Here is a 14,821-nt window from a genome sequence, read left to right as displayed (position 1 = left end):
AATTAATTCCACTTTTTCATCTTTGTTTTCAGCAAATAATGGGCATTTTTTATCCACTCTAGCTTTTATTGAGCACCCTCAGGCTAGTGCTGTGTTCACATTCCCACTAATGAATATCACAGCTATATAGTTAGCTATATTGGTAATTTTATGTGCAACCACAAACGAAAATATAAACATGGGAATTTTCAGCTATTGGCAGTTTGTAATGTTTGTTGAAGGGTATATGGGAACATATTGCACAAACTAAATAAATATAATGCTTGCTTTGCATTTGAAAAAACCTTTGTTGCACAGTGAAACACTGTAAAAACTGTTAACACCTACTATAAAATCTGTACTTTATAATAGCATGAGAACCACTAGCACATTACATTAATTTGGCAGACAGTTTTACCTGGAGATATATATTTACGGCATAAAAATGTAACAGTGCATGCACAATAACCATTTTGTATTTAACGTTGCAATTACTGAGCAGCAAGTACTACTAATATCGATACACTATCCAGTATCAGCATTATGTTCATGTCGTGTGCATGTCAGACGGGTTACTTCATTTGCTGGATCACACGCTCAGTTTTTACCATTCAGTCTGTCACTGAAATCAAGAAATCGTTAGAGGGGGAATTAATTCTCTCTTGCATATGTGTACCGGGTGTACATAGCTTAGTTATAAGGGTAACAGTAAAATGTACAGTGCTATGAAAACCTATTTGTCCCCTTCCTAATTTCTTTTTTTGCTTGATCTTCTCACACTTAGATGTCTCAGATCAATAACAAAAAAACCCCATATTTTTTATATTAGCAAAAGATAACCAGAATAAATACAAAATACAGTTTTTCAATGGTTATTTATTAAGGGGGAAACTTATTTAAACCTACTTGGTCCTATGTAAAAAAGTAATTACAAAGCAATTTCTAAGGACTTGGGACTCCACAGAACCACAGCGAAAACTATTATCCACAAATGAAGAATTCGTGGAGCAGCAGGGAACCTTCCCAGGAAGGAACATAAGACTAACCTTTAGAGAAATTATTCTGTGGACTGATGAGACAAATCTTTAACTTTCTGGAAAGTTTATGTCCTGTTACATGTGACCAAAACTAACACACCAACAATCAAGCATGGTAATGGTTTTGTGATGGTTTGGGGCTGCTTTGCTGTTTCAGGACCTAAACAACTTGCTGTGATTGACAGAACCATGATTTCTGCTCTCCACCAGAAAATCCTGAAGAAAAAAAGTCCTGAATCCCAAGGTTGTGCAGTAGGACAATAATCTGAACCGCCTCAAAATGAAGGTTTTGGAGCGGCCTAGTCGAAGTCCTAACTCAAGTCAGATTGAGATGCTTGGCATGACCTCAAACAGGTCGTTGGTGTTTGAAAACCCTGTAATGTGGCTGACTTACAAAAAAGAATTATGCAAAAGATAGTTAACCAAAATTCCTCCACAGCCATGTGAAAGACTCATTGCCAGTTATCATAAACACTTGACTGGAACAACCACTTAGTGTAGGTTTAGGGGGCAATTACATTTTCCCATAAGACCAGATAGATTTTACTAACCCTAACCCCCTCCCCCACCTGTTAATAAATGAAATCATTATTTAAGAACTTAATTTTTGTATTAACTCATGTTATATTTGTCTAAAATTAAAATTAGTTTGAGTTTCTCACAACTTTGTACCAGGCTTCATGAGCCACAGACCAAACTCCCGTGAAGGCCCCGGTGTGCTCATGCTCCATGCTGGCTCTTCGAGTGGACACTCCCCCATCTTGGCTGACACACCCTCCGTGCAAAGACAGGAGCGACTGCCACAGGCTGTTGAAACAGGACAACACAACTTTCAAGGTAAGTACACCAGTCTCTGTCAAAACACGGAGCTGTTATTCATTCACTTAGCACTTCTATAATTTGGCCTCGCTTGTGTGTACAAACTCTGGCGAAACTTGGCGACCTTGCTTTAGTTATCTCGGTGAACTGCAGGGCGCAGTAGTGTTAGCCCTGCAAGCTAGCGATTACACAAACTTAGCTGCAACACCTCAAAGCTAATGTATATGTATATGTGTATTCATTTATTATAGGCTATTTAGTACATGTTGGCTGAAAAAAGCGATATAAAAAACCTGTGAGATAACTATTAACGTCAGCTCGATTCTTGCTGACGCCTCCGGAAAGTTGTTTAGGTTTGCTAATTTGAGCTAGCAAGGACAACCTACTTCAGCTTAGTCACTGATGAAGTTTAATAAAAAGCGTTTAAGTGTGTTTTACAGGTGATTTAAGAGGATTGGTGTATGTTTTCTAAACGTCAGTCAAAACATGTACCTATAGCTGTTAACGAGCCGCTGAAGCTGTGAACGCTCCTCTGTGATTGTTTGGAGCTGCTGTTGCACATACATATACAGAAGTACATGCTTTATAGCTCTACAGTTTAACTAAAAATGAGCCTCACAGAAAAAGTATTATTAAAACTTCTGGATTTATTTCGGGAATGCTGTATTATACTGCGGCAGTTGTTGCACAATGTACCTAATACATTGGCAACCGAGTGTGTATTCACAACTCATTACTGCTGTCAACAGGTGGAGAGGTAATTTGTGAAACGGCATCAGAGGAGGGTCCCAGTAACAGAGTAACCTACACTCCTTCCTCTTCATCAACATGGGGGCTGCGGTCTCACGGTGGAGGGTTTGTATTCAAACCTTTATTAACCATGTCATGTGAAACAAATTACAGTGCAGTTAGTTAGTGTTACTTCTGCTTTTTGATAGTTTTGAATCATTTTCAGTAAACTCTTACTTTGGAAGCATGACTTTAACAGGCACCATTTCTACCACACCAAACGTAATACACAAGCAATGATCTCATGGTTGGATAGATTTACATAAATTTTGTATGTCTAAACAGTCCATCTGTGTTCTAGTTGGCATGACATGATGCACATTTGCATGATCAGGGTAGCCTGTTAGTAATAGAATAACACACATAATGCACGTACAAAAGTAGGAAGAAGAAAAAGGAAGTTTCCAAATCTTTTCTCTCTCTCTCTCTCTTTTTTTTTTTTTTAAAGTTCCTCACAAAGAGCGCTATTGTTTTGGAAATCGTAATTGTACAATACCTCTTATTCAAACTTTTTGTCTTATAGGCGAAACCATCCACTGTGGAGATTTTGGAAGGAATTGACAAGGTACGCTTAACCTATTTTAAAAAAAAAACAAAACAAAAAAAACTATTTCAAGCTACAATATGAACTTCCTGTCTTTTATTAATGCAAATCTATGATAAATATTGGTTATTGCACAATTGGTTTTTATGCTCAATCAAGGCAGATTTTGATGCAGAAAAAATGACTTAAATGTGTTGTATAAGCACCGACCTTCAGTGACTGCCATAGCAGCTCCTTATTTGCTAAGTGATAGAGCTTTACTGCTCTTCTGCATTGCAGCCAGTGTCAGACTATTTAAAGATCCTGTCCTTGGAGCACGGACATGATGACATCTTCCTGTCACAAAGACATCAATGACATTGAAGTTGCAATGCAATGGGTGTTGCTGCTTTTTGTTTAGCTTCAATTATTCACCTGTGAAAGAAATATGTTGTGAGCGTGTGTGTGTGTGTGTGTGTGACATATAGCACACAGCACATTCGTAAACACAAACAGACCACTGTGAGGTTAAATGTGAGACCAGCTTGTGCTTAGAGTGACACACACACATGTTACAGTGCAACCATAGTGGCCAAGAGTGGTCCCATTTTTGTCCAGTAGCTATTTTTAGAATATGTAGTCAGCAGCCTGAAGCAGTGGTGTCACATTTCAGTTTAAAAAAAGCATAAAGTACCTGTTTATGTGTGACGTAATAATGGTTGAGGTGAGAGAAAACTCATGTTCTGACCAAATGATTCATTTCCAGTTAAACCCTATGTTAGATTACACATCTCTTTAGTCTGGTGAGCTTAGGTTATTTGCTAAAATGTAGTGAGAGAAATATCATAAAGGGAGTGATGCAAATGCTGAATGTTGGATGAAATTCTGCACTTAAAGTTTGCATCTAAGAAAAATAAAACTGTTCCAGTATTTATAACCCTAATAGTTCCCCACTGCAAGATTGCATCTAGCTGTTTTTCCACAGCATCTTACTGCATTTATATTACCTTCTATTAAATTAAATTAAGATAATGCAGGATCATGCCCAAGTCGTAATGGAAAAGCCTGTTGTGAAATTTTCAATACAATTTTATTTATATTAGACCAAACCAAAAGGGCATTTGAGGCCTTTTATTTTATCACTATAAAGGCAGAAATGCAGTGATCACTTGTGAGCAAGCACTTAGCTACAGTGGAGAGAACAAAAAGAAAAAGACTACCTTTTAACAGGATAAACCAGACTCAGGGAGGCAATCTGTCTACTGGTTGGGGTGTGAGGAAAGCAAAAAAAGCAGACCACAGAGAGACAGAGTCAGTGTGCATTTGCATTGATTCTAAAAGTCTAGGAAACTTGGCACAAGTTTTCCAAAAGATGTATTTGGTATGGTGGCGATGGGGCTTGGTTCCAAATGTTCAGTGCATGTTAAATTGGGTTGTGAACTAGTTAATATATAATCAAGGCCATAGCTGGCTCATAGTGGGCCTTTGAGGGGTTTCTAGTCAGTGAGTCTGTTACATGAGCTAACTGAAGAGTGAGCTTTATGCTGTTATTTCTGGCTGACAATAAACCAAAATGTATGTTTTGCGTAAATGAAACCCCACTTCAAAACAACAACAACAACAACTCAGAATAACTTGATACTGATTTACAATGACTTCCTTCTTGGGACACAAGTGGACTTTACAGTGTCCTTGTATTGTCATAACATTACCACACAAATAGCAACAGTTTTTTGTTTTGTTTTTCTTCACATCCATCTCTGTAAAAAGTTGTAAAAACAGCAGTTTGCGTACAACATTGAGGGGGCTCTGAGCCTAAGAATTTCATTGCCAATGTTATCTGTATGTGACAAATAAAGCTTGAAACTTAAAGTTGATGGCATGTAGAAAACCAGTTTAGTAATGATCCAAAATAGGTGAAATGGCGTTAACAAAATGTTAATAATTTTCCTAATAAATATATAAACTGCATTTGAATGACTTGCATTACATGAGACTGAAGTTAAAATATGTTCAAAACATTAATGGTTATTTTTATAAATATGTTAATAGAAGTTTGAATATAAAATGTAAGTTCAAACTCCAGTTTTGTTTTTTTAATTTTTATTATTGATCCTTTCATGATCCTTCCATTTTTCTCCACAGGGCATACAGGTTCTTGAAGAATATAGTGAGAAAAATCAAAGGCAGCTGAAGATATGGGTTGGACGACTGCTTCTCTACTCGTCGCTTCTCTACTTGATCACTTGTGTAGTTGTGTATTTCTGGTATCTGCCCGAACAGTTAATGGGACGGCTCATATTGTCTCTTCCCTTTCTAATAGTTCCGTTATTGTAAGTATAAGAGATAATCTATCATATTTTCACTAAACTGTAATTGTTATTTATTGAGATGGCTGTTTTTTCTCTTCTGTTTAGAGTGTGGTTACTTCGAAAATTGCTGATAAAGTTTTTTTCCAGAAGAACTGAAAAAAATAGTAAGTTTTTTTTCCTCTGTTGTGCAAGTTTTTTTTTTTTTTATAAATTTATGTTTAAACAGATGTTGGATTTCCTAACGTTTTCTTTCCAGATGAAAAGTTAGAGGATCTTAAAGCAGAAAAGAGGAAAATAGTAAGTGATGTTTTTATTTATAATACAGAAATACTTTTATGTGCAGTGCTGTGCAGAATTGAGACACTGTTGGATGCCTGGGAAGAAAATTATGAAGTGAAAATAATAAGTTTGCCTGATATGATTTATGTTTACTGATGCTGTTGTGCTAAATTTTATTTGACTCAACTTGAACGTGAATTCTGTCATAATGTCGATGATTCATAAAAAGTTTTGCGAGGTTGAACATGACCTTTTTTCTTCGGGAGCTTTTGAAGATGGCCTTGGCACAATAGAGAACCTGAGAACACCATCTATTACAAGGCTCACTGTGCTTGTCTTTGAAGATGATTTATTTTTATATTTGCTTTTTGTTTTTGATTGTTTCAAGTAGTTATAAAGCCTCTAAGATTGTATGTATTCAGCCAAAGTTAATAACATCTTTTAAACGGGCGACATTCCAAAAATCTAACAAAAGTGTCAGCAATCAGTTACGTAAATTCAAAAACACATTTCAAAACAGATATTGCCATGCATCGTTGCACAATGATCTGTGACTCTACCTAAGTGTGTAATGTAAGATTTCAAAGGCTTGATCATTGAAAGCCACAAAATGTGTGATCAATTATTTGTTGTTAGTGTTTTATTTTTTTCTGTTTAGGGGATGGTGATTTATATTGGTAATTATAATCTTTGCAGTGGTTTAGAGTTTTAACTATAAGTAGGGCTGCTCAATTAATTGAATTTTAATCACGATTACGATCTGGGTTTTCAACGATCATTAAAAATGACTGAGCCGATTATTAGCCCCTCCCTCATGCTTTACTCTCGCGCTGCTCCGTGTGACCCGAGGGAAGCTCGGAAAGTTAAGCAGAAGTTATTTGGAGAGAAGAGTGACTGCCATTGGTTGAAAAGAGGTAAAAAAAAACTTCAGTGGTGTGGAAACATTATGGGTTCGCGGAGTCAGACGTGGATCAAGTAGACACAGTGTGTAAACTTTGCTATGGTGTAGTAGCTGCACCACAGAGCAACACTGCAAAGTTCACTAAACATAGATGTTTACATTTTTCATTTATTTCTTATATTGCAAACATTTGCACTGTTATCAGTATTTGCACACTATTTTATATTATTTTTTAAAGTCATTATTCAATACATTGTTATTGTTAACCCTTTAAAGCCGGTCAGAGCAGCAAGCTCTGTTTTGTGTAACTATTTTTAAATCCCGCTAAGCCGCTAAGCTAGCACAATAAATTTTTTTCCATATGAAACCAGAGGAGTTGTACTTACATCTTATGCCATCAGCTTGTCCTCGGTCACGGTTTCCTTCCACATAAAGTTTTGCAAAAATTGCATAAAAAGCGCTTGCAGGAACAAAAACATAATACTCCAGAAACACGCTTTGCCGATCAGCTGTTCGTAACACTTCCCACATTGAAAAAGACGTCAACGCGAACTATCGCATTTACTGCCCGAAACCGGAAGTGACGTCATTTTCGCGGAAAATGTAGTTTTTTACTTTTAGGCCTTAAAAGCCTATACTGGTGTTTTTATAAGTCATGTTTGACTTTTCTGAATAGTTTCTGTGATGCTTAGAACTCTAATTGCACTGCTGGAAATAGTTTATTTTGATGCACCTGCTGTTTTCTTTGCAAATTTGCATCATAGGATTGTTTATTTTTTTGTTTTTCCTGCAGTATATAAAAATTGCTGTATCTCCAAAATAAAACTGTGAAGACACTCAAAATAAATTTCCTGTTGTTGTAAACTATTTTTTGCAACTTTTTTGTATTTAAAGTTTTGAGGGATAAACCTCTTAAATTTATCCAAGTAGAAATATATGTAAAAAACAAAACAAAAACGATTTTCAATTTTTTTCTAGTTTATTGCACTTTTTTGCAATTAATGTAATTACTATGGACTTAATACATACATATTATTAAAATATGGGCTATAACAGTTGTATTGATGTATAGCAACTTGAAATGCTCCCACAAATAGCACTACAACATGTAAAAAAAAAAATAATATAATCTCTGGCCGACTTGGTTCTATGGTAGGTCTTAAAGGGTTAAATAAATATCGTCAAATAATCGTGATCTCAATTTCAGTGAAAATAATCGTGATTATCATTTTTGCCATAATCGAGCAGCCCTAACTACAAGTGAAATGGCTTTTACATTCTTTACACTTAGTGTTTACCCACCAACCATTTCATTAGGTGCATCTTGTTAGTACTGGTTTGGACCCTCTTTTGCTTTTCCAACTACCCCATTTCTTCATGGCACAGATTCAACAAGGTGCTGGAGATATTTCTCAGAGATTTATATTCATTTTTATATGATAACATCACACACTGCAGATTTGTTGGCTACAGAACCGTGATCTCTTGTTCCAGCCAATTCCCAAAGATACTCCATTGAATTGAAATCTGGTGACTGTGGAGATGATTTGAACTTGGCCCTTTACGCTTTCTTTTTTTTTATATCATTCACTGCGGTGTAAATCCTAGAGGCGATTGCATGGGAAAATTTCAATACATCAGCAGTTTCTGACATACTCAGACCAGCCCCTCTGGCACTAACAACCATGCTGCATTCAAAGTCCCTTTTCTTCCTCATTCTAATGGTCAGTTTGAAATGTAGCGGGTTTTTATATCTACATGGCTAAATAAACTGGGGTGTTGCCATGTGATTAGCTGATTAGATACTTGTGTTAAAGAGCAGCTGAACAAGTTTGTAAAGTGGTTGATGGGTGTATTTGTCAGTGTTGAGAAACTTAAGTCTGCTATGAATATATGAGTTGAAATTGAGTAGAACAGCTCAGTTGGTTTTGTCCTGTGCTGCTACATCCTTGATGTGACATAAACAATGAATGAGTTAAATATAGTTTGGCATTTTTTTTATTTTTTTTTTACTTGTAGCCTGAAGTCCACTTAAAAAAATTGTAATTTTGATTCTTCACGGTCCACTCGTAAAGCCAGGATTGACATTTAATGCCTTATAAAATTAGTTTTGGTTATCTTCTCAGCAATTTTCTGTAAGATACTCTAAGCTCTGTGAAGACAACATTTGATTGGTACAAAACCTTGATCCAGTAAACTACTCTTCTAATGTCACTTTAATTAATTGCATTTACTACAGGAAAGAAATAAATCTGAGAAATTGCTTGTCATCCTCTGTCAAGTCTAATAACTTTCAATAATTAGGGCTGATGGATTTTCACACTCTCCATTATCGAAGTAGTGAATGTAATTATTCCTCATATTATATGTAAACATTAAGAAATGTTCTGTACTCACTCTAAATGAAGATGTACAATGTAGTGAAGTTGCTTTAAGGGCTTCTTTTCTCAGTCACTTTGACATGCGATGTTATTGAAGGTGATTCTAAGATATTTGTGTGTATTTATAAATGCCAGTTTATGACACACATGATCAGCAAATGATTACTCTGATATGTTAACAGTGATAAATACTTTCAGGCAATAAATTAAAAGATAATTTAAGTTTATTTCTTAATGTTTTTGCATTTATTTCCAGCTTGAAGAAGTTATGGAAACTGAAACATATAAAAATGCAAAAATGATTCTGGAGAGATTTGATCCTGATTCCAAGAAAAATATTGTGAGTTCTTTTTTGTTTTTTTTCTCTGCTGTATAAATTGTCTGATTGCGTTCGGTTTATATATATATATATATATATATATATATATATATTTTTTTATATTAAAGCATGTTCTTGTACACTCCTCTGTTCTGTATGAAGGAGCTTGAATCGACTCCAGTTGCTCCTCAGATAACTCCAAAACCAGGACAAGGTAGCAGTGAGTTTTGAACATTCTCAGGAGACAATACTATTTGCCCTACTTCGACTCTGGCATTTCCTATTATGCTATTAAAGCATCCTGCAATGTTTTCTGTGTTAGAACTCCGCCATCGGAATGTCATCCCAAAGGCCCCCCCAGTGGTGGTGAATCCTGCAAGCGAAGCTGCTGCCCGCCCTCCTCTTGCCTCCAGGCCCACCTATCCTGGAAGATCTTCCCACTCTGCTCCAGGTGGACCCCCAGAGAGGAGCCTGTCAGCTATAGCTGCTCAGCAGAGCTTGATGAGGAAGCCTGTGACCCCTGGAACACCTGTTCCAGGAGTCGGTGAGTTACCTGCACACAGGGGGACCAGATCATAATGTGGTCGATTAAGGTGTGATTTACTCTTTCCTGGCTCTTTGTCCCCAGTTGTTCAAAGCTCTGTGGTGTGTGTTGTCAGAAAGGATGTAGTATGTTGTACAGTAAGGTAGTGGATAATTGTGGAAATGTATGATAACAATATCTAACTATATGGTCTAACTTTTGTCCACTAAGTGTCTTACTTGGGCCTGAGATTGCAATTGATAACTTTTGTTACTATGACCATAATATTTGTATAATATTTACCTCAAGAGGATATGATCTATCATCATTGGCTGCTTTTAAAGATTGAAAAGGAACAACCAGAAAGATAGATGAAACATTTCTCATAAAGCAGTTGTTTTATATGGAAGACATCTGTGGGGTATAGGGGTATTGAATATTCAATATCAGTAATTTCTGGACTGACCACTCAATAGAAAAAAAAATGCAAATAACTGCAAACAGTAAAGGAAAATGTGCTCCTAGAGTAGTGGAAGCTGTATGCTGTAATTGCCATGTGGAATGCCAACTGTGAGGTATGCACGATGCAGTATTACATTAACTATGATTAATTAGCCAGACCTGCATTTGTTCTCTGGGCAATGGTGGTAGAATCTCACTAAATGTCTTTTAATGCTTAGTGAAATTGCCTTTGGCATTGGGAACACCTCACAAATGGTTTACATGAGTTGATGTTATCACCTGCTTCTGCTGAAAATTGAAAGTGAAAAGCAATTTGATACAAAGAGTCACCACAGAGTTTCCATATGTTGGTAAATTAATAACCAGCAGGATACTGAGACTCTGCCAAGTCTCACAGAAATGACCAGTCATCTTCCTATGATTGCTCTTGATGTTGGATTATATTAATTACTACTCACCAACGCAGCAGGGATTCGGGACGTGCTTTGCAAGTGCGATCCGGTGTTAAGACATTAAGAAAAAGAGGCAGCTTTTTGTAAAATTAATCATGGTTTGTGCACCACACTATTTCACAGATTTATTACTGTAAGCAGCACCTGTTTACTGAAGTATGCATTCCAAGCTGCAGAGTGCATCTAACAGGCAAAGATGCTATGCTTTAACAGGGATGCACCCCCCAGGCCCACCGCTGGCCAGACCTGTGATCCCAAGGGAGAGAGGTGCTATGGACAGAGTCATAGAGTATCTTGTTGGAGATGGCCCTCAGAACAGGTAAATAAAATGGGAAAATGAGTCTCTTCAGTAATGCAGTAAAGTAAATGCAACCTGTGTATCATGTCATGAAAAAGTTGTAAACATCTAAAGTGCATTAATTTGATAAATATTAGACGATCGGAATATAGCTGTGTTGAAATGTGTAAATGAATTTTTTAGGCAGAATCTGCTTTTTTTTTTTTTTTTTTTTTTTAAATGCTAAACCATTTAAAGTTACGTTTATTAAACCTTGAAAGAGCTCTTAAAAAGGCGAACTGAAAACAACTCTTATTCTTCTTGCACCGATCCTCCTTTTTAATATATGATGATCATGCTTCCCTTAAACATTAATTTAAACTTGTCCATCATTGCAGCTGCTCAACACTGACTGAAATATAGTACTCTTTTGTAGTAGCCTGCAATAGTTGTAGCTTTATCAGCTAAAATCATATAGTCTGTTTTAAAACAATTTTTTTACAGTTTGTAGTTGTTTTTTTTTATGTTGCACATTACTTTATCTGGAAATTTTAAATCTACTTTGTAGATTTGTGTTAGGAGTGGTAATACTGAGTTATCCAGTGCCTGTTCACATGCTATGTAATATCTTACTAGATTGTTTGTTTGTTGTTGTTGTTTCCCTTCTTCATAGATACGCTCTCATATGTCAGCAGTGTCTGTCCCATAACGGCATGGCATTAAAAGAAGAATTTGAATATATTGGTGAGACTTTGAGAATCACAGCACACTTTGTCAGTCTCCATCAAACACTGTGCCTTCATTTGCCCTCTAGCATTTGGCAGCATAGTATATCATATGGCTCTTAAATGCCTCTGCCACTACCAACTCCTGTAAGCAAAAAGAAAGCAAGATTGAATATGCAAAGTAGTGCTACACATCAATCTGAAATGTTTATGCATCTGAGGCATTTTTTTCCCATTGGTTCATATTCATGTATATTAATCTATGTCTGTTTCACAATGTATTAGCATGGTTACATAAAATATATGCGTGGGGTTTTATTTGTTTCTTTTCAGCCTTTCGATGTGCGTATTGTTATTTCTTGAACCCTGCAAGAAAGACGAGGCCTCAGGCACCCAGGCTCACCGAGGTCGCTGGTAACCATAAGATGTCACCAGAGGCGACTGGTACTGATGCAGATGATAACCAAACTGTTTTAGGTAATAATGAACTGCAAATGTAAATCAAGTTATTAAGGTGTATTACACTAAAATGTTAAATTAATTAATCTAATACAGATACAGATCTAAAATGGATAAAATAGCATTCTTTTGTACGCATACAGTAGTAGTCATTTTCTTATCTTCACCCTTTTAAAAAAAATACTTGTTCATATGCATTTCAAATCTAAACGTAAAAAAAAAAAGAGAAGAAATAACTGTTTCTAATTATCAGAGAACACGAAGCTTACTGATGTCCCTGCTGGTTCAAATACCCAAGAGCCGGCTATACCAACAGCCACAGAGCCCAGTTCTGCATCAGATGGCCAAAACACCCCAGAGTCGCAAGACCTGCCCTCTGAGAAATCTGACGGAGAGCAAGATTTGTCTGCCATGGAAGTGGAATAAAACAGCGGCGCGGTAATTTCACCACAAGTCAGACTGGAACATTTTTGTTTTCATTGAGGAAATGTAGAAATGATTAGCTTCCAAGTAAATGCCGTAAGTTTGAAGAGCACAATAACAGATGTTAATGCAATCTTCAGCTTACAGAGTGTTCTTTCTTTTGAAAATTGCAATAGTAATTAATTAAACATTGAACTTGCATAGTAGTAGCATTTGATAGCAACTGCCAAACACTCTTATATTTTTAGCATGTTTACAGGTCAATAACAGAGCTATGAGGGTTAAGCTTGTCTCAGTGTTGCATAGGAAAAGTCTCTCTCTCTTTTTTTTAACAGGGTTTTGAAGGAGTTTCTGTCTTTATTCTAACAAGGTACAACTTCAGAAACAGAAATATTTTGTGGAAAAATTATTTATGGGAAATTATTTATAAATATTTTTTCTATATTGCTGCGCCCTTTTCTGACAGTGTTGAATGGAATACTTTGCAGCTTGGAGGTGCTTACATGTTTACACTACCACTGTACCAGAATGATGATGATGATAATAATAATAATAATGCACATGCACTATGTATTTTTTTGCTAAAGGAGGAAAACAGGTTTGTCAGTCCTGTTATACTGACTGAAGTGCCTTTTTATATGTCAAGTCCCTATTTGAGAACATTGTCTATTAAATGTTTTTACATGTAGACGGTGAAGTCATTCAGCTGTTTTAAGTCTTAAAAGGCAGCGTCTGTTTGCTAAACAAGTTCCCGGTATGTATGTATGTATAAATGATATTAAATAAACGTTTGAGAAAATCTATTTATCTGTGTTCACAATCACAACCACTTTGTCTTCATTGCTATATTTATGAAAGCACCATTTATTTCTGTTGTATTTTAAAAGTGATTCTACATCAGCATTAAATTAACATTTGAGCAACAACATGAGAAACAACTCCCCGGGATCTCTCTAACCTGTATTGTTTCTTCTTGTATATGTTGTATTTTAAATGGGTACCCATTTTCTTCTTTGGCTGTCTTCTCAATCAGGCCCAAATTTAAGCAGTCCGTTTTCATTAGCAGGCCAGTTTTAGCTTGTGATCATTTTATTTTAGCTCATTGATCATTTCAGACAGTGTAAGATAATGGTGCTGACACAGAGCCTGACCAGTCTTGATTGCTTGACCCTCTTCATTTGCAACAGCAAAGTCATTGCGGCTACAAAGTTGTTTTCTACCGTTACATGACCCTTTTCCCCTGAAGATACACCGTAAACTATTGACGAGTTCAACATCCCACATCTTCTATGGGTTTTGATAATGTATGTTTACAGAGACGTGACCTCCCGGGCCTTGTAATGCATCAATCTGACACCAACAGTAACGCCTGATTCCACCGCATACTGTTTGAGGTTGACCTCTGACAAGAGCCAAACGGGGGAAAAAAAATGGGACATCAATAGGACGATGTTTGGATGTTTTCACACCACTGGGAGGTTGTTCAGTATACAAAGTGTGTGTGTGTGTGTGTGTGTGTGTGTGTGTGTGTGTGTGTGAGAGAGAATCATCACAAGTAATATTTCATGAAAGATCTCGATGCTGTGTGGTTTGAAAATTACGTGTGTGTGTATGTATATATATATACACTTTTTAATTCCAAAGCACTGAATCATTTCATGACAGTTTGTATTATATCAGCCAGTGAAATTGTGTGTGGGGTTATCAAATCTTCGTAACAGCTTTCAGTTTTTTGTTTTTCTTTCGTTGTTTTTGATGCATGAAGACTTTCACAAACAGATGAATGATCGCAGGGAGAAGAGTAAAATTGTGGTCTCAACTGTTTAACATGCCTTTAGAGGGGTTGCAGTTACGCTGGTACTAGCATTTGCGTAGTGTGATGATTTTTATCGGGTGCCAAATTGAAGGCCTATTTAAGTACAATCAATACTTGGGATAGCCCTTCAGCTATCTGATTTATACTGTAGTTATCATTGTCCGCACCTAATTGACCACCATCTCAAAATCTATTATATGAACAAAGAGTATTTCAAAGAAATACTGTTTACATAATGCAAAATCCAAAGGCACATTTTTAGTTTTTGTTTTGTTTTTTGTTTTTTTTCGGGGTTCTGCTTGATTGTCCAACCAGTCAGAAGATTACATCTGGATTGCTATCATG

General features: G+C 36.4%; 1 protein-coding gene across 1 annotated transcript; it reads left to right on the top strand.

Annotated features, from left to right (window-relative positions):
* The first annotated feature begins 1,765 nt into the window (after positions 1-1,765).
* On the top strand, positions 1,766-13,463 carry lnpa (limb and neural patterns a). Its single transcript, XM_082509289.1, has 13 exons — positions 1,766-1,853; positions 2,585-2,690; positions 3,148-3,189; positions 5,293-5,480; positions 5,565-5,623; positions 5,716-5,756; positions 9,277-9,360; positions 9,502-9,553; positions 9,662-9,883; positions 10,990-11,095; positions 11,727-11,797; positions 12,112-12,255; positions 12,491-13,463. The coding sequence occupies exons 2-13, from the start codon at positions 2,664-2,666 to the stop codon at positions 12,661-12,663; spliced, it is 1,209 nt and encodes a 402-aa protein (XP_082365415.1). The 5' UTR covers positions 1,766-1,853; positions 2,585-2,663; the 3' UTR covers positions 12,664-13,463.
* Positions 13,464-14,821: the final 1,358 nt, after the last annotated feature.

Source organism: Aulonocara stuartgranti, assembly GCF_965226115.1.
Source record: "Aulonocara stuartgranti genome assembly, chromosome: 16".
Lineage (NCBI taxonomy): Eukaryota > Metazoa > Chordata > Actinopteri > Cichliformes > Cichlidae > Aulonocara > Aulonocara stuartgranti.
This window is presented reverse-complemented; position numbering and strand designations above follow the sequence as displayed.

Excerpts from the sequence above, each read along its gene's own strand:
- lnpa (XM_082509289.1), top strand. The coding sequence starts at position 2,664 with ATGGGGGCTGCGGTCTCACGGTGGAGG. Across the intron at positions 9,361-9,501 it reads CTGATTCCAAGAAAAATATT|GAGCTTGAATCGACTCCAGT; the intron begins GTGAGTTCTTTT and ends TTCTGTATGAAG. Across the intron at positions 11,798-12,111 it reads AGAAGAATTTGAATATATTG|CCTTTCGATGTGCGTATTGT; the intron begins GTGAGACTTTGA and ends GTTTCTTTTCAG.